The sequence below is a fragment of the Eptesicus fuscus genome, chromosome 13, assembly GCF_027574615.1.
Source record: "Eptesicus fuscus isolate TK198812 chromosome 13, DD_ASM_mEF_20220401, whole genome shotgun sequence".
NCBI classification, from domain to species: Eukaryota; Metazoa; Chordata; class Mammalia; order Chiroptera; family Vespertilionidae; genus Eptesicus; species Eptesicus fuscus.
Genome location: NC_072485.1, coordinates 76,038,882 through 76,060,445, shown reverse-complemented (window position 1 = coordinate 76,060,445; position 21,564 = coordinate 76,038,882). Strand labels below are relative to the sequence as shown.

At 48.9% G+C, this 21,564-nt stretch overlaps 2 protein-coding genes and 1 long non-coding RNA gene across 3 annotated transcripts in view; 1 reads left to right on the top strand and 2 right to left on the bottom strand.

The window, feature by feature from the left end:
• The window catches only part of FBXO3 (F-box protein 3), a 34,049-nt gene extending 28,374 nt beyond the window's left edge, over positions 1 to 5,675 (bottom strand). The window contains exons 1-2 of the mRNA XM_008146822.3: positions 5,524 to 5,675; positions 1,004 to 1,093 (exon numbers count right to left, since the gene is read on the bottom strand). Coding sequence (XP_008145044.1) covers positions 1,004 to 1,093; positions 5,524 to 5,627 — 194 coding nt within the window. The 5' untranslated portion in view covers positions 5,628 to 5,675. The remainder of the gene's footprint in view (positions 1 to 1,003; positions 1,094 to 5,523) is intronic.
• Positions 1 to 21,564, bottom strand: part of LMO2 (LIM domain only 2) — a 208,958-nt gene that overhangs the window by 164,433 nt on the left and 22,961 nt on the right. The gene's annotated exons all lie outside the window — the stretch shown is intronic.
• LOC114233485 (uncharacterized) lies at positions 5,783 to 6,776 on the top strand. The gene is made up of 3 exons (XR_003619619.2): positions 5,783 to 5,884; positions 6,365 to 6,472; positions 6,576 to 6,776. It is a non-coding gene; the product is annotated as an uncharacterized LOC114233485 (long non-coding RNA).

Here is a 21,564-nt window from a genome sequence, read left to right as displayed (position 1 = left end):
CCAAAGAACTTATGTAGCCCAACCTCTCAAAGGAAACTTTAGTTATTTCTGGAAGTTACCTCTGTAATTCTAAATGTTTATACCTCTAATTCTTGATTTATCAATTTCACATCTATCTATTGATACCCAAAGTAAAAGATCAGGATAGCCCTAGATGGTCTGGCTCAGTGGATAGAGCGTCGGCCCTCAGCCTAAGGGTCAGGTCACATACCTTGGTTGCAGGCTCAATCCCCAGACCCTGGGCAGGGTGTGTGTGGGTGGCAACCAATTGATGTGTGTCTCTCACACTGATGTTTCTTTCTGTCTCTCCTCCTCTCTTCCACTCTCTCTCAAAATCAATGGAAAAATATTCTCAGGTGAGGATTAACAAAAACAAAACAAACAAACAAAAAAGATCAGGATACAGCAACACTTAAAATTCTCTCCTCTTCATTCTCCCTCCTCCCAATGTTTGATAGCTGTTATTAATATTCAGTTCTACTGCGTAGCTTGCAACTTTCAATAATACAATTAAATCTCTACTTCTTGCTTTACAACTTCAGTCACTACCCAATTCCCCTCAATCTAAGAAAAAGACAGTAGCAATCCTACCCTCTTTCACTTTTCCCAACTCCCACCTTCTGTTATCTACACTTTTATTCTGTCAAATCTATTAATATTTACTGAATTCATGAGCCCTTGTGGGTCATCCAATGGAGAGGTTCAGCGGAAGGTTATGCAACAAGTCTGGAGCCCAGTGGGGATGTCAGGGAGGACATCCAGGGTTGGGAGTGAGCAGCACACAAGCAGTCACTGTAAACCGCCACAGTGCATGCCGGGGAGTTCAGAGGGAAGAGAGCAGGGGCCAAGGACAGAGGCTGGGAGAACACCAGCATTTAGTGGCAGGCACGGAAGAGCCACCAAAGGAGACAGAGAGAGAGGGGTTAGAGAGGAGAACCCGGATAGACTAGTGTTATAGAAGCCGGGGCCAAGTTTCAAGAACACATATTTCCTGAATACTCACTCAGATATCAGCCAGTATTTTTTGCAATGTCTTCTCCACAGAGGATCATGACTTGATAGCTGGCTAAGTCTTCGACTGACGTAGCAACAACTGATAGTAACCAGGTTCACGGAGAGTATAAAAAAAAAAAAAAAAGAAAACAATTTAAAAATCAAGATGAAAATATTCACCGTTAAGATTTATTCTATTCCTTTTGCTTTTCTCCTTTTCCACTTTCTACTCTTATAATTACAAAACAGTATTTTCAAAATCTGTTTACTGTGTTAGCTAGTATAATTACCTTTTGAGTACTGAAATCTTATTTGAGTTCACAAATAAACCCCCAAATCTCTACAATGGTAATTTTCTTATGGAAGTCTACAAAATATATAAATCACTGGAGTTAATTTCAAATCAAAGAGCCTTCCTTCACTCCTTGTGACGATAATCATTTCTGCACACGGGAAGAGTGTTGTTCAGTGTGTGTATTTTTAAGATCTGTGAGACCTTTTATGTTAATACACAAGACTTTTGTTTGTTTTGTTCTAATTTTTCTTAAAAGAAATAAACATTGCAGCTAAAACCACTTTTTAATTATACCAACTATTGGAGAGCCCATCTATAAAGTGTCACCATCATAACAATTCTATTTCAATAGCCATAGCTATTCAAGTTAGTATCAACTGCTCAAAAGCATGGAATGTTAGAAACAAATAAATTCCTTGTTACATATTATATTCTACATTGTGTTCTTTTAAAAAATATGTTAAGCCACACCGGCCAGTGCTATACTGTGTCCTAATAAAACAGTGTTCCTATCCTGCAAATCCAACACTACATGTTTAATTTGCAAAAAGGATGAACCTAACATTAGGAAAATGGATTTCTATCTTTTCAGAAGAGGAATCACAAGTTATAGAAAATAGTATTCAAAGATCTCACTTGGGCCATGGCTTATCAATTAATGAAATCTCAAATCACATGGGGTTTGTCAAGACCCTGTTAAAAACTGTTCCTCAATTTTCAGATTTTACACAAAATTCAACCTCACCCTTTTCTGCCAAGCTCACAAGATGCCCAAACAAACATTTGCAAACACTAAATCTGTCCAGTTTTGTAATTCAGAGTCCTTTTCTTGATCCTTCTCCTCCTCTGTCTCAAGAGTTAAACAACATAAAGGAAGCTCTGAAATAAGCACCAAAGGTGATTCTGATGCACAACAAGGATGAGAACTACTGTTCCAGAGATTCCGACTCAGTTTGCTTGGGGCAAGATCTTTACCTCAGGCACAAGTATGTTTAAAAAGTGCCACATGTGCCAAAACCGGTTTGGCTCAGTGGATAGCACGTTAGCCTGCGGACTCAAGGGTCCCAGGTTCGATTCCGGTCAAGGGCACGTACCTTGGTTGCGGGCACATCCCCAGTAGGGGGTGTGCAAGAGGCAGCTGATGGATATTTCTCTCTGATCGATGTTTCCAACTCTCTATCCCTCTCTCTTCCTCTCTGTAAAAAAATCAATAAAATATATATTTTTTTAAAAATAAAAAGTGCCACATGTAATTCTGATACACACTGAGGGTTAAGAATGATTGGTACATAATAAGTCACCCTGGAATGGAGGAGATTCAAATTATGCAGTTGCTATTACACAAGGACCCTAATGAACGAATCCAATCCAACCTAATCCAGTGCAGCAATATGCACCAAAACCTTCAGAGCTTAGCAATGAGCAGGACACTTGACAAAGTCGGGCTGTATTTTTCTTAAAAGGAATACAGTGTAGGAAAGAAGCTGCGGTACATTGGAAACTTTTCTGTGGATAAAATTCAATGGTTTTTGTTAATGTTAGGTGTCCACTTGCTTGGGCCCAGGGATGCCTAGATAGCTGGTTAAACATTATTTCTGCGTTGTGCCTGTGTGGATGTTTCTGGAAAAGATTAGCATTTGAATGGATAGACTAAGTAAGCCAGATGACCTTCCCCAATGTGAGTGGACATCATCCAATCCAGTGTGGGCCTGACTAGAACAAAAAGGCAGAGGAAGGTTAGATCTGCTCTCTGACTGACAGCTTGAGCTGAGCCAGGGATCTTCTTTGTCCGTGGCGTCCCTGGTTCTCAGGCTTTCTGACCCAGGCTGGCATCTACACCATCGGCTCTCCAGCTCTCAGCCCTTGGAATTATACCACCAGCTTTCTTGAGTCTCCAGCTTGCAGATGGCAGATAGTAGGACTTCTCAGCCTCCATGATTCATGAGCCAATACCTTATGATAAGTCACACACACACACACACACACACACACACACACACACATTCTTTTTCTCTCAAGAACCCTAATACGGTATTCAACTCAGCTCACTTTCATAAACATTTATGGAGGGATCGTGTCACATCTGTTTACAACTTTGATTACTACCTAAAGCATTTAAAATAAAATCTGATCTCCTCACCTCGGCTCCCGAGGTCCTGTGTGAGCTCACCAGCTTGTTCTCAAGCGGCTCTGCCTAGTCACTCCCTACCTCCTGCAACACCAGCCTTCTAGCTCCTCCAACAGGCCATGCCGCTGTCCAATCAGCTTCTGAGCACACTGTTCCCTCTGCCAGGACTGCTCTATGGCGTCCTTCATATATGGTAGCCCCTTCCGATGTGAATTGTCTCTCCCTCTCATTCCCTAACAGAGTAGTTATTTCCTTCATAGCACTTAGTATCTCTTGTATTTGCGCTTGTTTGTTTTCCATCTTTCCCACTAGACTGTAAGCTTCCTGAGAGGGGCCTTATCTGTCTTCCTCACTATTGTATCCAAGACATTTAACAGACTGGCACACACAACAGGCATTAAAAAAAATAATCAGTGAATAAATGATGATCACAAAGATAAACAAGACAGTCTTTACATTTAAGAAGTGTACACAACCCATCTGGCATGGCAAATAAACAGAGAAAGAAGTTAAGAGAAAGGAACCAAGTGTGTGTGTGGGGGGGGGGGGGGGGGGGGAGGTCTTAAAGAAATGTCATCTTGCCAGGATGGGAAGAAGGGGACAAGGCATTGCGGGCAAGGTCAAGAGCTGAAGCCACAGAACACAAGCATGCGGTGTGCTGGCAAAAGTCTGATTTGGTTACAGCGCACTGAGCCAAATGGTGAGCGTCTTAAATGCTCCCAGAAATTTAGATTATAGTCTGCAAACAAGAGGCGCCTAAGTTTTTAAGGAGAATGACAGCAAGATCTGCCTTAGAACGTTCACCCTGCAGCAATGTGGTCCATAGGTCATAAGGGGGTGCGTCTGTCTGCGATTTCTAAGAGGCTATCGCAACTAGAATATTTCAGATGAAGACAGCCTGCAGCCGGATCAGCCTTTCCCCAAAGAAAAGAGAAACTTTATCTCTGCTTTAGTACCGGCCTGTAGACAAAAATTTGTTTTCGGGGAAAAAAATAAGTGTTACAGGTACTACACAGCCAGACACTTGGCGTTATCCCTCGGTCCCTACTCAGCTAGGCCAACCAACAGCTACCAGTACCTCCAAAAAGGCTCTATTTCTGTAAGGATCCCTGATAACACAGGGCACCATCATCAAACGGCCAGAATCCAATAGTTAATCCAAAAAAACAAAAAAAACCAACAAAAAACAAAAACCCTGAACCTCGCCTACCCGTCCTTAAGAGGGCGACTTCACCTCCTCTTCAATAGATGTGGCAGCACAAAAAAAAAAAAAAAAAAAAAAAAAAAAAGACAGAGCCATGCCACCAGCTGTCAAGGGTGTAAACAGCGCCATCTCTTCCACCATCCCAGCCAGTCTCCAGCGCGGAAGGAACTGGGCTGAAGGGACTGGGCACTGAACCACCCCGACCGGCAAGCGGTGTTTATTTTTGGAACAGATGCTAGTGATCCGGGCAACCCAGCGCGTACCGGAGAGATAGCGGTCACCTGTATCGCACCAGCGGAAGTCAGTCCCCAAAAAACACAAAATGCAACATGTAACAGTGAGGAGGGAGGCTGAACGCAGGGCAATGTCTGCAGCAGCAGAAGTCCTCGAGTGCGCTGCGCCCCGCCAGGTACAAAGGTGCGCGGGAGTCGCACCTGGGATCAGGGGGGTCGCCCGGCTCCTGTCTCGCCGGCGCCCTGCCTGCCTGTCCCGGGGCCCCTGCGGACAAGAGCGCTCGGGCCAGAAAGGGTCTTTCCAAAGCGGCCGGGGCTGGGACACATCGGGTGCAGGCCGGGGGGTCGTGGGGTGCGGGGGTCGTGGGGGGCGGCAGAGGGAAGCAGTCCCTCCTTCGCCCCGGAAATGAGCCTCACCGAGGCCTGGGAGACAGGGCTCCCGTCGCTCCTCGGGTCTGGGTCCCGGAGGGAAGACCTGCAAGGCGGGGCCCTGACTGCCCCGGTCTCGCCCGGGCCCCCTTGGGTGGCTCCGCAGGAGGGCGGCCCCGCATCACCTCTGGTTCCCGCAAGGTCCAGGTCCAGTCAGCGAGCCGGGCCCCCTGTCCCTCCAGCCTCACCGCCTCCTCCCGCCCCCGGGACCCCGCCCCTGCCACGCGCGCCGCCCCATTACTTGATGAGGTCCCGGTAGTCCAAGAAAGATAGGATCAGGAGCAGGGGGTCGGTGGGCAGCGATTCTAGGGTCAGAGGCGCGGACTCCGGCTCCACGGCGGCCATCTTGCCTGGCCCGGTGCAGGCCTGGCCCCGCCCAGGCCCGGCTATGCCCCGCCCCCGCCGCCGGCTCGGGCGCCGCTCCTCAGCGACTCACTCAGGTTTGTTATGTAACTGCCGGGCTGGCCCCGCCCATTGGGCGGGCCGTGGGGGCGGGGCCAGGAGAGGCCACGCCCACTCTGCGTCCTGAGTGCCGGCTCTTCCAGGATGCGCGAGCTCTGCAGCACCTGAGGTCGCTCGCTGGTCTCTCCTGTCCCATTCAGGTCTCCAAACTGGCCCGGCCCGGCCCCCTGACAGCCTCGGTTCCAAAATGTTCAGCCTCCAGTCCCTCATGCGAAATTTTGCACCTCGTATCCTCAAAGCTTCGCCCCAAATCTCACGCTATAAATCCTCTCCGCCCTGGGCCTCCAAATCCATTGCTTCTCTTCGTTTTCCGACCTGGAAACCCTTCCTGTCCCCACTTCAGCCTCCCTCGATCCGCGTGTCCCTGGCGCAGAGCGAGGCGGCCCCCAGCCACGTTCCGCTGAGTAGGGGCAGGAGTCAGCCAGAGGCGCCGGCGGGCGGCTCTCCTCCCACGCGGGGGACGCGGGCACGGAGGGCATCATTTTCACCCCGAGTGAAAGGGGTGCCGGGACTGAATCTAAGGGTCAGCCGCTGTCACTGGGTCGCCGTGGTTATTTTACGGCAATTGGAGCAATGCAGAGTCTGTAGTCAATGGATTTGTGTGTGTTTTTTTTGCCAAGGTCTGATCTCGGAGGGTTAAGCACCCAGATGTCACAGGGCGAGGGGAACACTCCCCCCACCACCATCACCCTGGAGCGTAAGTGAGCAGGATCAGCTTTGCCAAGGAGGTATGAAAGCGGGACTGGGAGAGGGAGAAGTGTCATGAATTGTGAGCTAGAGAGTGCATCATTTATCTTACCTGATTCCTTATTTTTCTTTGCTTTTCCAAAGGCAGGAAGGTGTAAGGGCTCTGAGTTCTGCAGTCAGACCTCTACTTCACACAGGTCACGTCCTTTGCCAGAAGTGGGATGGTGGACTGGTTCAGAATGCCTAACTCTGAAGCCCGTTTACTCTAAAAACCAGGTGGCTTATGGATGGCAATGAAGCTCGAGATCCAATAAACGTTCATTTTTCAAGCCTATACATACATACGTCACTGAGTTTTCCAAATTTTTCCATATGCTGGATAAAGTTTCCTCCCAATTATTTGGAAAAGTGAAATGATCTTCCCAACTTCCACCCCCCCCCAAAAAAAATAATAATCCCACACCATTTCCTTCGTTCACCATATCATTAATGCTTTATGGTTTTGTCTAATATTAATTACCCTTCCCTCCCCCCTCCACAGGATGATATTAACCATGTTTATTTTTGGCATCTTACGATTTTGACATCCTAAAAATGGTGCTGACTGGGAATAGACGACCCTGCTAGGGCTAGCTAATTCCTAAAGATAGCAAGCAGCTTACTTGGGAGTACACCTCTCCTATGCAAGCAACCACCCCCTTTATCTAACACTCACACACCAAGCTAATACTTCCCCTGCTCTCGATCACCCCAGGGCCAGGCACCAGGCAACTGGAGAGCACCCCTGTACCCCCAAGCCCACATGTATTCTTCCAACCAGCCAATCCCAAACTGTTTACTCTGCCCTGCCTTCCCAGTGCAGGCCCCAATGAAGGCTCCGGCCTAAAATTTCCCCTTGCTCCCGCTCTGCCTCCTGACCAAGGCCTGATGCTCCGCCGTGGCCCTGCGTGGCCTGGTTGTGCCCCGTCTCCAGGGAAATGTGAGTAAGACAACTCTTTCCATGGCAGGGGCGTTGCCATGGGGACACGCCGTCATCTCCATACATGAAAGCCCCTCGGATACAAACGAGACACTCCCAGCAAAAGCCAAACACAAACCCTTCTGCTTATATCTCTGGACTTCCAAACTATTCATGCCGGCATTTAAAGCAGAATTGGACTGAAGTCAGTTGTTCTCTGCTTGTCTCTCTCACCAGACTCAACTCTCAGTCTTTTTCATCCCTGTAACCCCACCACCTAGCCTCGCATTCAACAAGTAGAAAGTTTAAACTCAAGTTGAATGGGTGAAGACAGTCATTGCTGCTTACAGGGAAAATAGAGACACATACACATATATCTAATCTAATAATAGACAAATATGCAAATTGACCGCACCTTCGCTACACCTAAGCCATGCCTACCAGCCAAGCCACACCCACCAACCAATCAGGATGAGTATGCAAATTACCCCAACAAAGATGACGGCTAATTTGCATATCAAGACAGCGTTGAAAGAAGCCAAGAGCTGCAGAAGGGAGTAAAGCTTCGAAGAAGCAAGCAAGCTGGGGGGGGGGCGGGGCGGGGGGGGAGGGGAGGAGAAGGGAGGAGCGAAGTCAGGGCCAGGGGCGAAGGGAAACGCAGGCAGGCTGGCGGAGAAGGCGGGGCGGGTGACAAGGGCGGAGCGGAGGCGGGGTAGAGTGCAGCAGGAAATCCTATTGCAGGATTTTTCCTGCAACGGGAACGCTAGTATTTTTATAAAGGCATTTGCTCCTAATTTACGTTTGTCTCTACTTCTCCCTCAGATGGGCTACTCTACTTGTTTTATTTTTTAAAAATATATTTTATTGAGTTTTTACAGAGAGCAAGGGAGAGGCATAGAGAGTTAGAAACATCAATGAGACAGAAACATCAATCAGCTGCCTCCTGCACACCTCCTACTGGGGATGTGCCTGAGACCAAGGTACATGCCCTTGAGCGGAATTGAACCTGGGACCCTTCAGTCCACGGGCCGACACTCTATCCACTGAGCCAAACCGGTTAGGGCTACTCTACTTGTTTTAATCCGAAAGCCTTTGCTTCTGCTCTCTTACTGCCATTTCCTTTCCTCTGGACTGGGTCCAGTTATGGCCTAAGGAGAAAACTGAAGGTGTGAAGCTACCCGACCATCATGGTCAGGATGAAGGTGAGGCGAGAGAGACACTTACCTTCAGCACAACCTGTAAGGGGGCGGGAGTGCCGAACACTCTCAATAATAAAAATACATACTATTTTAATGCCATTTAAAAAAAATCAAAACTAATGCTTTTAAAAATCCATCATGAACAAAATCCTAATCAAATGAAATAAAATCATCCAGGATCCCACAGCGCTGTGCAAGCCATATTGGAGCCTACGGCCAGAAGAAAAAAATGTGCACCTAATTACATGCTTTTATCTTCTTAAATGGCCATCCCTCATCCCCTCCCCCGAAGGCCAGAACGGACACTCGGGCGGAGGGCTTGCTTCTTCCAGGTGGCTGGGCTCAGGGCTCCTGCCATCCTCCCTGGCCCCTCTGGCCCAGGCTACCAGCCTCTGCCACTTCCCACCTTGGCAAGTGCCATCTGTTGGCAGCCCCTTCTGCAACAGCCGTGCCTCCCTGGGGAGGTCCCAACCCAGCCTCCGTTCTCCTCCCCAACGCAAGATGGAGCAGGTAGAGGGGGTGGAGGAGGATGCTGGTGAGCCCTCTGCTGGGCTGTGGTCTCCTATTACCCCCTCCACCTCCACATCCCCAATAATGGCTGGAAAGGGGGAGAGGAAGAGGGAGCCAGGACTTAGCTCTTTGGGGCTTCTGGCTAAGGTTGAGGTTGAGGGCTCCGGAGTCTGTGTGCTGGTGGGGGGAGCAGTTCCTCCTGGTCTGCTCATTGGAAGCTAATCTCTAAAGAGCACAGAAGGATCTCATTCAAACAGGATTTGCTCGCCATTTCTAGTCCCGTGGTAGATCAGAAAGGCACAAGGCTCTGAAAGAAGAGTCCGTACGTGGCAAAATTTTAAAATAAGGGTTCTCTCTTCTCTGAGGAATAGGGATGGATAATGCCTAAGAAATAAGTATACGTCCATGTTCTCTTCAGAACCTCCCTGTCACCTTGGAATATAGCTAATTTTTAATCCTCACCCAAGGATTTTTTTTTCCCCCCATTGATTTTTAGAGAGAGTGGAAGAGAGAGGGAAAGACAGAGAGAGAAATATCCATGTGAGAGAAACACATCCACTGGCTGCCTCCTTCAGGAGCCCCAACCAGGGCCCAGGCTGGGGAGGAGCCTGCAACCCAGGTACGTGGCCTTGACCGGCATTGAACCTGGGACTCTTCCGTCTGCAGGCTCTATCCACGGAGCCAAGCCGGCTAGGGCGGGCTAATCGTTTTTAGCGCACTGTGCCCTACCTCTGGGTCGTTATAGTGTAGCTTCATCAGCTACAAGGTTGCCATCAGCTAGTGCTCAGACATTGATGCACACCTTATCCCAGGGGTCTGGACTCGGGGTTGTAAGGAATCAGGAGGAGCGCAGTGCGGTTTCTGCGTTGATGCAATTGCTCTTTAGCGGTGAGAGACACACTGCTGCCCGGTGGGGGGAGAGACAAGTCCATATGGCCCTCCAGCCTCATTGCCCCCCTCATTTTCAGGATTCAGCCCGGAGCTGCCCCAGCGGACCCGAGTTTGCTGGGAGGCAGGCCAGGCAGTCACCAGATGCTGAGGTCTGGAGGCTCCCGCTAGGTGGTGGCTTGGCTGTGGTCCGCCCCACAGGTGAATGCCATCATGTAGGGTCCCTCTCTCTTGAGCTCTTTCTGGGATGTGTCCAGTCTTCTGGGGTTGGCCATGGCTGTGCCCTCCAGCTCCGGAGTCACAACTCTCAGGGGAGGACTGGATGGGGAGTGAGGTTAGGGAGAGGGGCCACGTGCATTCTCCTCCTTCTCTGCTTGCAGCACCCCCCACCCCCCTGCACCCCAACATTTTGTATTTATACCCAATGGCATTGGTGGTGCTAGTAGCTGCATGAAGGTCACACTCCACTTTGTCTCACACTGTTTTGGGAAATGGCCTCGTCCAATTGGGCCTCTTAGGGGCAAGAGACATTCTCAGGAGATTTTGGGGGTGGGGTGGGGGTGGGGAATGGGTGGCCTCTCGGGTCCCAGGGTGGCTGTCCGGTTGTGAGAGAGCCCAGGAGATGAGGGGGTGGGATGGCCAGGACGGAACTGCCAGACACCAACTCCCCCAAACAAGTGTGTCACCCAAAAGAAAGACCCCGGGCCTAAAGGCTGCCCCCGCGGAGCCCAGGGGAATCCAGGGGATGCTTCTGCCTTATGCCTGGAAGCAGGGAGAAGGATAACGTTCCTGGGATGTGTGAAGGTTAGAATGGCAGGCGGGCTGCTGGGTGGATGCAAAACTCTGGGATGGATTTCGCTGGTCCCGTGGAGCACACACACCGACAAACCCGTGGCTCATCCGAAGCCTGGAATGGAGAGGAGATTTAAAGGTACAGTTCCTCGTTATTCAAACCAGGTTGTGGGACTTGGTCCCCGGCTCCTTAGGTGAGACTTTAAATATCCCTTCACTTGCTCAACGAATGTCTGTTGTTTTGTTTGCAACATGCTTCCCGGCAGCCTGTGCAATGGAGATGAACCTTCTTGGATGCGTGGTGAGCAGAGCTGCCAGTTGGATACATTTAAAGTCTCCCCTGTGGCTGATGTTAAGGTTACATCACTGACACAATGTCTCCTACCAGGGGCTGAGAAGATGTAGCGTTCTGGTGTGTGCGAGATGTAGCACAGGCCAGGGCGCCACCCCCCAAGTCAGTAGCCTGTAGGGCCGGGGAAGCCACTAGGGCCGGGGTCTCCCTGTGTCCTGTTGAGGATTAAACAGGTCAGTCTGCCCACCGTCCTTCCTGTAGTCCGGGGCGGACATGGGCATGGCGGAGTGAGGGACACTGGGCACGCAGGTTTGGGTGGGCTAATGCTGGGCTATTTGGGGGATGCTGGGGATGGGAACGCTCTCCAGGAGGAAGGGAAAGGTCAGTCCATGCCCCAGCTCTGCCCTGGGCCCCAGGAGGCTGGGAGCTCCTTCGTCTGGTTCCCTTGTCACCTGGCTTCCGGATGGTTCAGCTGGTGGGAAGCCATTGAAGGAGACTGGGGAAGGGGCAGGAAAGAGAAATTAGGGTGTCTGATCCCCACCAGCTGGGGTTGGCCAGGGCTGTGCCGTCCCGCTCCGGTGACACGGTTCCCTCCCCTTGACTTTATTTATTTATTTATTTATTAACATTTTACATTCGTCTTAGAAGAAAAACCTGAAAAGCATTCTTGGTAATTGGACGAGACTGGAAGTTACCGAGCAGGAACTTTATAACCTAGATCGGAAGTTCAATGCTGAGTTGCGGAAGTTCAGAAACGACTTGTTTTCCACCCAGGGAGAAGCGGGTGATATGGGAGATCCACGCAGATCCATAAGGAGGCAGGGGGAATTGCCAAAGACTGAGCAGGGGGCTGGGACCCCCCGCCACGGTGGTGACGTGGAGGTAACAGTGGTGATGGTGAGTGCTAGCCTTTATCTAGCATTCACCGTGCGGCGGGGTCCATGCAAAGAAGCAGTAGAGGCGGGACCAGAATTGCAACCGAGGGAGCTACCCTGGCCTACACCACATCAAAGAGGCCTGGAGTTTGGACATTCTAGAGTCTGTTCCAGTGCCAGGACCTGACAGAGCACTTTGTCCACAAACACTCTGATGTTCAGAATAGTGCTGTGAGGTGGCCAGTGGTCCCCGAGGCTCAGAGAAATGATCTTGCCCAACGTTACAGTGACCAGTGAACAAACAAAGCTACATGGAGACTCATTTCCCAGACCTTTATCTAGATTATCTCATCCCTGTAGAGAGCGCCTGGGAAGGCACATGGGCATTTTTTTAATTATTGTCAGCTGAATCCAGTGGCGTTGGCAAAGCCACGTCCTGGAAACACGCTTTGCCAAAAGGCAGGAGTGTTGTCAGCTTGACCTTCAGCCCAGGTGCCAGGGGTTGGGTTTTGTCATTTAAATCCAGCCAAGCACCAGGAATGAATACAACTCTGGCCCACCCAAGAATGCACATAATCTCCTTTGTCTTGACTTTTAGTAAAAAAATTTTTTTTTTTTGCTGTATAAAATAAACACGCTGTATTGGCTCAGGGTCCCTGTCCCTGTCCCTGTCAGAGGACAGTGGTCCCACCCAGCCCCAGCTTTTTCCTTCCATCTCTGTGTCTGTCTCTTTCTTTCATTTTCTCAATCCCCAGCCGCCCCTACTCAGGAACCGGACCACTCTCTAGCCACGCTGGACACGGAAAAGAGAGAAATATTTACACATCCCCTCAAGTCTCCCACTTGGCTTACAGGAGAAAAAAAGGAGCTCCTGTAAGCATTTTTCCTTCTGAATCCCCCTTACAGGGTCTAGCGTGTGGACCCAGAGGCAGATATATGTGACTGCCCCCAGGACTCAGTCTCTGGGAATTTCATTTGTCGTAAGGAAAAGTGGGGAGGGAAATGCCTGTGAGTCTGTTCACCCTTGGGTCACGGAGAAGCCAGGTCTTCTCCCTCTCCTTCCTCTTTTCTACCCTTCCTCTTCCTCTTCTCTGCTTGTCCTTCATTAAAGATTCCTGCCCCAGGTTGAAACACTTAGATGTGGAAAGCTGCCTGTAGTGCGCAATCTCACCACCAGAGGGAAGCACGAGACCGTAACTTTGTCTGTCTGACCAGGACCAGGTCCCTTTAAATCAGCAGCTCCCCTCCCAAACGCGATCTTGGGTTCCCAGTCCTGTCGGGCACATTAGAATCATCTGATGACCTTTTGTAAAATCACGGGTGCCTGATGTTACATAATTGGCTTGTGGTCTCCACCTCAAGTCAATTGCATCTTCTATGCCTGGGAATAGGGCACAGGTGTTGCTCGTCTTTTAAGTTTCTCGGGTACACAGAGTGAGAACCACTCATGGAGCAATTAAATCCTGAAAACTGTAAAGGCTTTTAGGAATCACCTAACTCTTTTTCCCTAAAGAGGTGCCAGAGGGCAAGCTGTTCTCTCACATCGGACCAGGGGCAGTAGGAGGAGATGGGGACTCCAGCCCTGCCTTGCGTGAGGGAGCTACTCAGGTGAAGGATCAGTTTTGATCATAGTTAGGCGGGTTTACCGCTTAGCTGACACCACCTCCTTCGTGCGCTCTGGGAAGCGGGAAGCGACCAGTGGGTGCATTCACAGATCCCAGCAGGCTTGTTTTTGTTTTCGAAGTTGACAAGCTGATGCTAAAATTTATGTAGGAATTCCAAGGCCATGGAATAGCCAAACAATTTTTCCAAAAGAACAAAGATGAAGAATGTAATCTGCCTGACTTTCAGATAATATAAACATGCAGTAGAGAAGTAGATTTAAATATCTGTAGATTTCTTTTTTAAAATATATTTTATTGATTTCAGAGAGGAAGGGAGAGGGAGAGAGAGATTCCAGTCAAGGGCACATGCCCGGGTTGCAAGCTCGATCCCCAGTGTGGGGTGTGCAGGAGGCAGCCAATCAATGATTCTCAACGAAATGCTGCCTCCTGCACACCCCACACTGGGGATCGAGCTTGCAACCTGGGCATGTGCCCTTGACTGGAATAGAACCCGGGACCCTTCAGTCCACAGGCCGACGCTCTAGCCACTGAGCCAAACCAACTAGAGCTAAGTATGTGTAGATTTAATAGAAATCAATAAGAATAATATATGCATAAGGGCTATTGTTTTTTCACTTAAAGTTCCAGGGCAATTGGGGAATGGATGGTGTTTTTAACAGATAGTGCTGGTAAAATGGCATATCCATTTTGGAAAAAAGACGTGAACTTCAACTCTTATTTCACATCATACACAAAAGTTGGCTTAAAATGAGTCACAGAACTAAGTGTAAGAATTAAAGCTATAAAACTTCTAAAAGAAGACAGGAGAAAATATTTGCCCCACACATATCTGGCATCAGAGTTGTATCCAGAATTTATATAAAGTACTCATATAACTTAATATGAAGGAGACAACCCAACCAATTAAAAATGGGTAGGGTGAGAGGAATGCTGAGATGACCCACGCCCTTGTGCCATGACCTCCCCTTGAGTGTGGCTAGGACCTGGGGACATTATGGATGCCACTCTGATTAGGTTACATTACATTATATGAAGGGGTTGGTAGATGTCATTAAGGCTCCTGGTCAGTTGCCTTTGAGTCAATCAAAAGACATATTCATCTGGGTGGGCCTGACATAATCAGGTGAGTCTTCTAAAGGAGGCTCTCCTGTTGGCCTTGCAGCAAACCACCAGGAGTTCTACAGCTGCACAACAGCCACGTGCGCGTGGAGGACCTGGGCCTCAGGTGAGCCTGCAGCCCTGGCCCACGCCCGGCTCGCACGAAGCCTATGAGGCCTTCAGCAGGAGACTCAGAAACGGAGACAATAACTGTACTCGGTTTAATCGGACACATCGGTGGTGCTATGTAGACAGCGAATGCAATAGGGAAATGATGGCATACTTCACAAAATAAAAAATAGAGGAGTGGCCAATAAGTACACGGCAGGAGGCTCAACATCGTCATCAGAGACATGCAAATTGCAACTAAAATGAACATAGCTCTGTTCACACACAACGGCTGAAGTTGGGGAGAAAAATCTGGCCCTACTAAGTGCAGCCCCTGGCACTTTCATAGGCCACGAGGGAAATGTAAACTGGTGCGACCACTTGGGAAATAGTCTGGGAGTTCCTCATAAACCAAAACACAGATTATGCTGTGGCCCAGCTATTCGCCTGTGGATATTTACTCAAGAGAAATGGTAGCATCCGTCCATACAAAGACTTAGACTTGAATGTTCGCCGAACTCTTTATTCATAATAGCCAACAGAAACAGCCCAGGTGAATCTGGACAGGCGAATGCATAAACAGGAGCTGGGCCCTGGCTGGTTTGGCTCAGGGGATAGAGCATTGGCCTGTGGACTGAAGGGTCCCGGGTTCGATTCCAGTCAAGGGCACATGCCGGGTTGTGGGCTCGATCCCCCAGTAGGGGGCGTGTAGGAGACAGCCGATCCATGATTCTCTCTCATCATTGATGTTTCTATCTCTCTCTCCCTCTCCCTTCCTTTCTGAAATCAGTAAAAATATATTAAAAAACAAACAAAAAAAAAGAGGAGCTGGGCCGAAACCGGTTTGGCTCAGTGGATAGAGTGTCGGCCTGCAGACTGAAGGGTCCCAGGTTCGATTCCGGTCAAGGGCATGTACCTTGGTTGCAGGCACATCCCCAGTAGGGGGTGTGCAAGAGGCAGCTGATCGATGTTTCTCTCTCATTGATGTTTCTAACTCTCTATCCCTCTCTCTTCCTCTCTGTAAAAAAAAAAAAAAAATCAATAAAATATATTTAAAAGAAAAGAAAAAAAAGCTACTGCATTGAACTGAATCATAAAATCATTATCTTAAAAAAAAAAAAAAGAGGAGCTGGACTCACCCAGGGTGTAGACATCTGTCAACACTCCTCTCACTTGACACTTACAACGGGTGCACTTTATATCCAAGTTGTACCTCAGTGGAGTTGATTTTTAACAACAGTTCACTCTCCCGGCATGACTTCATTTGCTGGAAAGTGGTCCCATCGAGAGGGAAAAGGGAATGATGCGGTGGGCGGAGGACAACTGCAGGAGGGATGTCCTAGACCAGGAAGCGGGGCGGCCCGGTGCTTAGCAGGAATACTGGCTCCTGGTAGAATCAGGGGCAGTTTATCTGTCTTCCTGGCGACAGGAAGCCCTGCAGCAGCGGAGAGGGAGGAGACCGGGGCTGTGGGAGGTGGGAGGAGAGACGACAAGGTGTGGGCGTCATTGCAGAGAGTGGGAGGGGAAAATGGGCCTGCTGCTCACGCCTTCCCACTCCCACCCACACCCCCACATTCTTCACCGTGGGACTCTCCCCCGTATTCCTCTCCCCCATCACTGTCTTTGGAGCAGCTTGAAGAGGCAGCAGTTTCAGATTAGCCTCTTAGCCTGGTTACCATCGCTATGGAAACTCCAGGCCCTGTGGCCTGAGGGGCAGGTCAGGGGTTTGCAGGGTGGGCTCCGTGCTCTCCTCCCCCCTCGGTGCTCACAGTATCCTGGGAGCTTTGGGCAGGCAGCGGGCTCTCAGAAAGCAGGGAGCTGGAGAAACTGGCCACAGAAGCTTCTAGAATGGGTGACAAGGGCCCCTGGTGACGGGCCCTGAGAGGAGGGAATTGGCCCAAAGGCCCAGGGACAAGGCCCAGTGGACAGGCCAGCCTCATACAGAAAAGTCTGGGCTTTCCCGCACCCCTGCCTGCCTTTTCTCCCAGCACCTTCAAAAGTGACCCTGCGGAGGGGGCTGCGGGCACCCCGCCCTGTTTCCTGCCTCTCGGGACCAAACCCAGGCCCTAGTCTTCCCGCCCATCTCTGCCTCTCCCTCCCCGCCAGGGCCCCCCAGCTCCTGCACTGGGATCTTCCTGCAGACCCCCCGCCCCCCCGGGGCCCAGGGCTCATGGACCTGGCATTTCCAGGGGCTGCCAAGCATCCAGGGAGCCGGGGAAGCTGCCGGCCACTTCCAGCAACCACAGTTACCCAGCAGGTCTGTGTGAGAGGATGCCACCTCCGGCCTCAGATGGTCCAGGGGCCGTCTCCTCCACTGGGGACCTTACGGACACGCCTCATTCGCCAGCTGTTCATCTTGTCACATCTTACCCTGAAGGGACTCTCATGTCAGCTAAAGGCCTGTTTGTCCCTGAGGACACTCACCCCGCCAGAGTCCACGCTGAGATTTGTGGTTTTCAAAAACAAAACCTCACTTTTGTTTCCAGTGGCACCAGCCGACTCCCCGGGGGTGGCAGGCGGGGAGCCGGGGCTGACTGTTTCGCGTGGGCACTGCACCCATGCTCCTATGGCAGGGCGAAGGGCGAAGGGCGAAGGGCGCCGTTCTTGCCCCGTTTGCATGCATATATCACATATCACTAATAAAAAGAAGGAAATGTACTTTAACAAGAGTGTTAAAAAGTCCAAGTTGAATTTGGGGATGTTCACTGAGAGAGATGCAGGTGAGAAACCACATTGGAACACGTGCTCTGCCCGCTCAGCTTTTGGCAAGGCCACACGTAAGGGGAGGATTTATCCAAAGAACTGTGAGTACAATGATGAGAATTGTCTTCCCTTGGTGGAGAGTACACAAAACTGGATGACATGATGGCACACCAATTAACAGATAATATTACACATTTTAAGACATGAGATGTAAAACCAAATAAAGTTATAGCAGATGCAATGAATGACCTGCTTTTGAAAAAGGTAAGAAATGCAAATATTATTTGATTATTTTAGATACAACTCCTGGCATAAGCCATTTGGAAGTTATTAGATTTGTGGATTTCCAAAAAAGTAAACACTTCAGATGCGACCATTTGGACAAAAGGGTTGGTTGTCCAGCAGACGGCAAAACAAAAGAAAGGGTATGTGTATTTTCCGAAGACTACTTACAAAAAACGGAATCTAAAGAAAAACTGGATAGAGCAATGCTGGAAGAAAGTGTAGAGAACATGATGGATTGCCACAGATCCTCAAAAAAATAAAATAAAATAAAAATTCGAGGGCATTCTATATTTTTTGTTGTGCATCTTCTTGACGTTCGGTATGGAACCACGCAGCACACATCTATTTTGCCAGCACTGAATTTTTTATGTCATCTAAGAAATTATATAACAACTCTTTTGGCTTTAACCAAGTGGTGGAGTATAATGAAAATGCATTTATGGACCATAAAATTTAAGGTCATTGTTGAATCCGAGATGGGAAAATTGAGGAGATGCCGTCTTGCTGCTGAAACGTAATGAGAGGGAGTCTGCCGTGCCTATTGATGATGTGAACACAAACAGAGGTTCTAAAACACAAGCCAAGAGTGTGCATGCCTTTGAAATACTCTCTTCAAAAAGCACCGCTCAGCGGGCCAGGGAGCCCAGCTTGCGGCTGAGCCCTCGCTCTCCTTAGGGTGAGGTGTCCCTCCAGCATCTCAGCGGCCACCTGTGGAAGCAGGGCCAGCCCGGGTCACCCTCCCACCAGCCTCCAGGGAAATCCTCCACCTGTAAATCCTTGCTATGAGGCTTCTCTTCGGCTAGTCTTCCGTTGGTTATTCAGATTAGTTGCTCTATATTTTGCTTGTAATTCCAGTTTGTACCTAAGAGGCAATGAGTATAGCTTGCACCTACTCCACTGCCATCTTTGATCTCTTTATTTGGTTTCTGAGTTTTAGTTTTTTTATCTGTAAAATAAGGATATTGGGCAAGATCATCTCTGGGGTCCCCTCTACCTCTAAAATTCTCCATTTTACTGTTTTAAGAGGAGGAAATGCTGGCAGTGGCATGAAGGCCAGACCTGGGTTCAGCAGCCTCAGTACTTGAGTTCTGGCTAGGGAAGAATTCAGAGCCAAGACTCCAACTATAAGAGAACATCTTACCTAATAATAGACAAACATGTAAATTGACCGTACCTCCGCTATGACCACAGCCAATCAGGGTGAGCATGCAAATTAGAAGGCCAAAGATAGCGGCCGCCCAGCTGCTCCAGGTGCAGAGTGGAGTGGCCAGGAGGGGCAGGACGCCTGCTATGAGAGGGAGGGCGGGGGGCGAAGGGATCTACAGGAGCGGAGTGCCGCAGCGAAGACAAGACTGCAGACTCTGGAGTCTGCCCGGAAGATGGCAGACTCTGGCCGGAGTCTGCAGCAAAGACGAAGATGGCAGACTCTGGGTCCCGGGTGCCGGAGGAAAAGCGGTGGTGGAAGCCAAGGGAAGGAAGGCCTATTGCACGAATCTCTTTGTGCAACAGGCCTCTAGTTTATTTGTAAAATCACAGAGGTGGAATAAGTAATTTGAAGCGGGAATGGACTGAGGAAACAAGTTATAAAGGCAAAGGAAGGGCCCTTGAAGTTTAACAGTGAGGAAGGTAAGGGTGGCACCCCTGGGGGGATGGGGAGAGGTAGGAGGAAGGGGGAAAAAGAAAGAAAGAAAAAAAATGCACTGCTCAGGACTAATTTGGAATGAAGGTAAAATTAGTGTGATAAGCAAAATTAGATGGGAAGCAAAAGTCAGTGTATATTATTCCCCTGACAGCCTGTAATGGGATAAAGAAATCTTCCAAGAAAAATGAATTTATGACCACTCCAAAAGGATGTCATTGCTGATAAACATGCCGCAGTTAACTTGACATTGACCCCAACACTTCAATGTGAAAACACCAGCGAGGGGAGGGAGATTCATTTTAAACGTTATTTCCACAGACAATCCACTTATCCAAAATCTATTTCTATTTCTCCTCTAGTCTCTGTAAAGGAAAAGTTTACATTGCTGGAAGACAGCACGGCCTTCCCAGCACCCTAGATCAGTATTTCTCGTTTCCACGTGTGAACAGAGCACCCAGGGATCTCCTGAAAATGCAAATTCTGACTCAGTCACTGGGAGGTGAGGTCTGAGATTGTGCCTTCCTACCAAGCTCCTGGGGGTGCCGGATGCCGGGTCCTTGGAGGAGCAAGGTTCTAGAGAGCTCATTACTATCAAAATGGGTAAAAATGTACCAGTGAGCCTTTTTACGAAGATGGTGCCGGAAGCTAAGAAGGAAGCCCTGCCCCTCCCAACGCCGAAGCCAAAGCAAAGGCTTTGAAGGCAAAGAAAGCAGTGCTGAAAGGCGTCCACAGCCACACAAAAAAGATCCGCATGTCACCCACCTTCCGAGGCCAAAGACACTGAGGCTCCGAAGGTCGCCTGACTATTCCCGGAAGAGCGCCCCCAGGAGAAACAAGCCTGCCCACTGTGCCAGCATCAACGTCCCCCCGACCACCGAGCCCGCCATGGAGAAGAGAGAAGACAGCCATACACTGTGTTCACAGTGGATGTCGAGGCCAATGAGCACCAGATCCAACAGGCTGTGAGGAAGCTCTATGACACTGCTTCTACATATAAAAATTTTACACTGGAAAAAAGCAAGTACAGTTGAAATTGAAGAGTGTTATGCCTCATTCATCAACGTATAACGATCTAAAACCTAAAGTTGTCTTTGTACAATCTAGTATTCTCTCACCAAAATTTTGCAATATTTTTATGGCAATAATTTACCAGATCCATTTTCAAACAATATTGAAACTTTCAATGTACAATTAACCATGATAGGTGAAGAATGTGGCCTCTCAAAATTAAATGTGTTAAAACCAGTGCGAAGTCCACAGTACCATAAGAAAGATGACCAATCTGGTGATCCTTTCTGCAACATATGAGCTATAAAAAAAAAAGTAAGCCTGAAAACTAGCAAAAGAATCATTTCTACCAAGAGAAGACGTGTATCTATCTTACAACAAATTATTAAATCCAAGTGACTTAAGTTTCTAATATTATAATTAAACATTTTGAATTTTCCATTATTTTTTAGTCAATCATTTATTTGTATAATTTATATACAATCACTTGGTTTCCTAGTATTTGTTATTATTGAGAAATAAGTAACATAACTTTTGTGTTAACTTGAGGAAAGGGTAGCTTTTTCAAATTTGTATAAAATGCCACCTGGGCTGGTGGTAGCCTTGGTTTGGGTAGTGTACTTAATAAAGAATAAAATGACCTATGGCACCTATTTGCCTGTTTTCAGGGCTCTGATAGCCTGAAGTTCCTACCTTGTGTGATTAGAAGGATCAAAGTACAATCTGACCCCAAATAGATGCTTATGAGGATACCCGCGGTGCTAAGGAAAACAGGATTCTTGGCCATGGTTCTCTCTCCGAGATACCCAGGAACAACCACCAAGACCTCATGGGAAAAATAGAAATTATGGATCTGCATGGCATAGAACCCTAGAACCGAAAGCTCGTCCAGGGTCCACGGCAGCTCCAGCGATCAAGTCCCGCATTTCTTCCTCAGCAGTCCACCTCTAGCCACTCAAGTGGCTCATCCTCTCCCCTCTTCCTCTTTCCCCTCTGTTCCCGCCTTCGCTATTTCCTCTGGGTCGATCTGGAGAGAATTCGCTCTGGCTGGATAGCTCTGTTGGTTGGAGCATCGTCTTGATACGCCAAGGTTGTGAGTTCGATCCCTGGTCAGGGCACATGCAAGACTCAACCAATGAAAGCATAAATC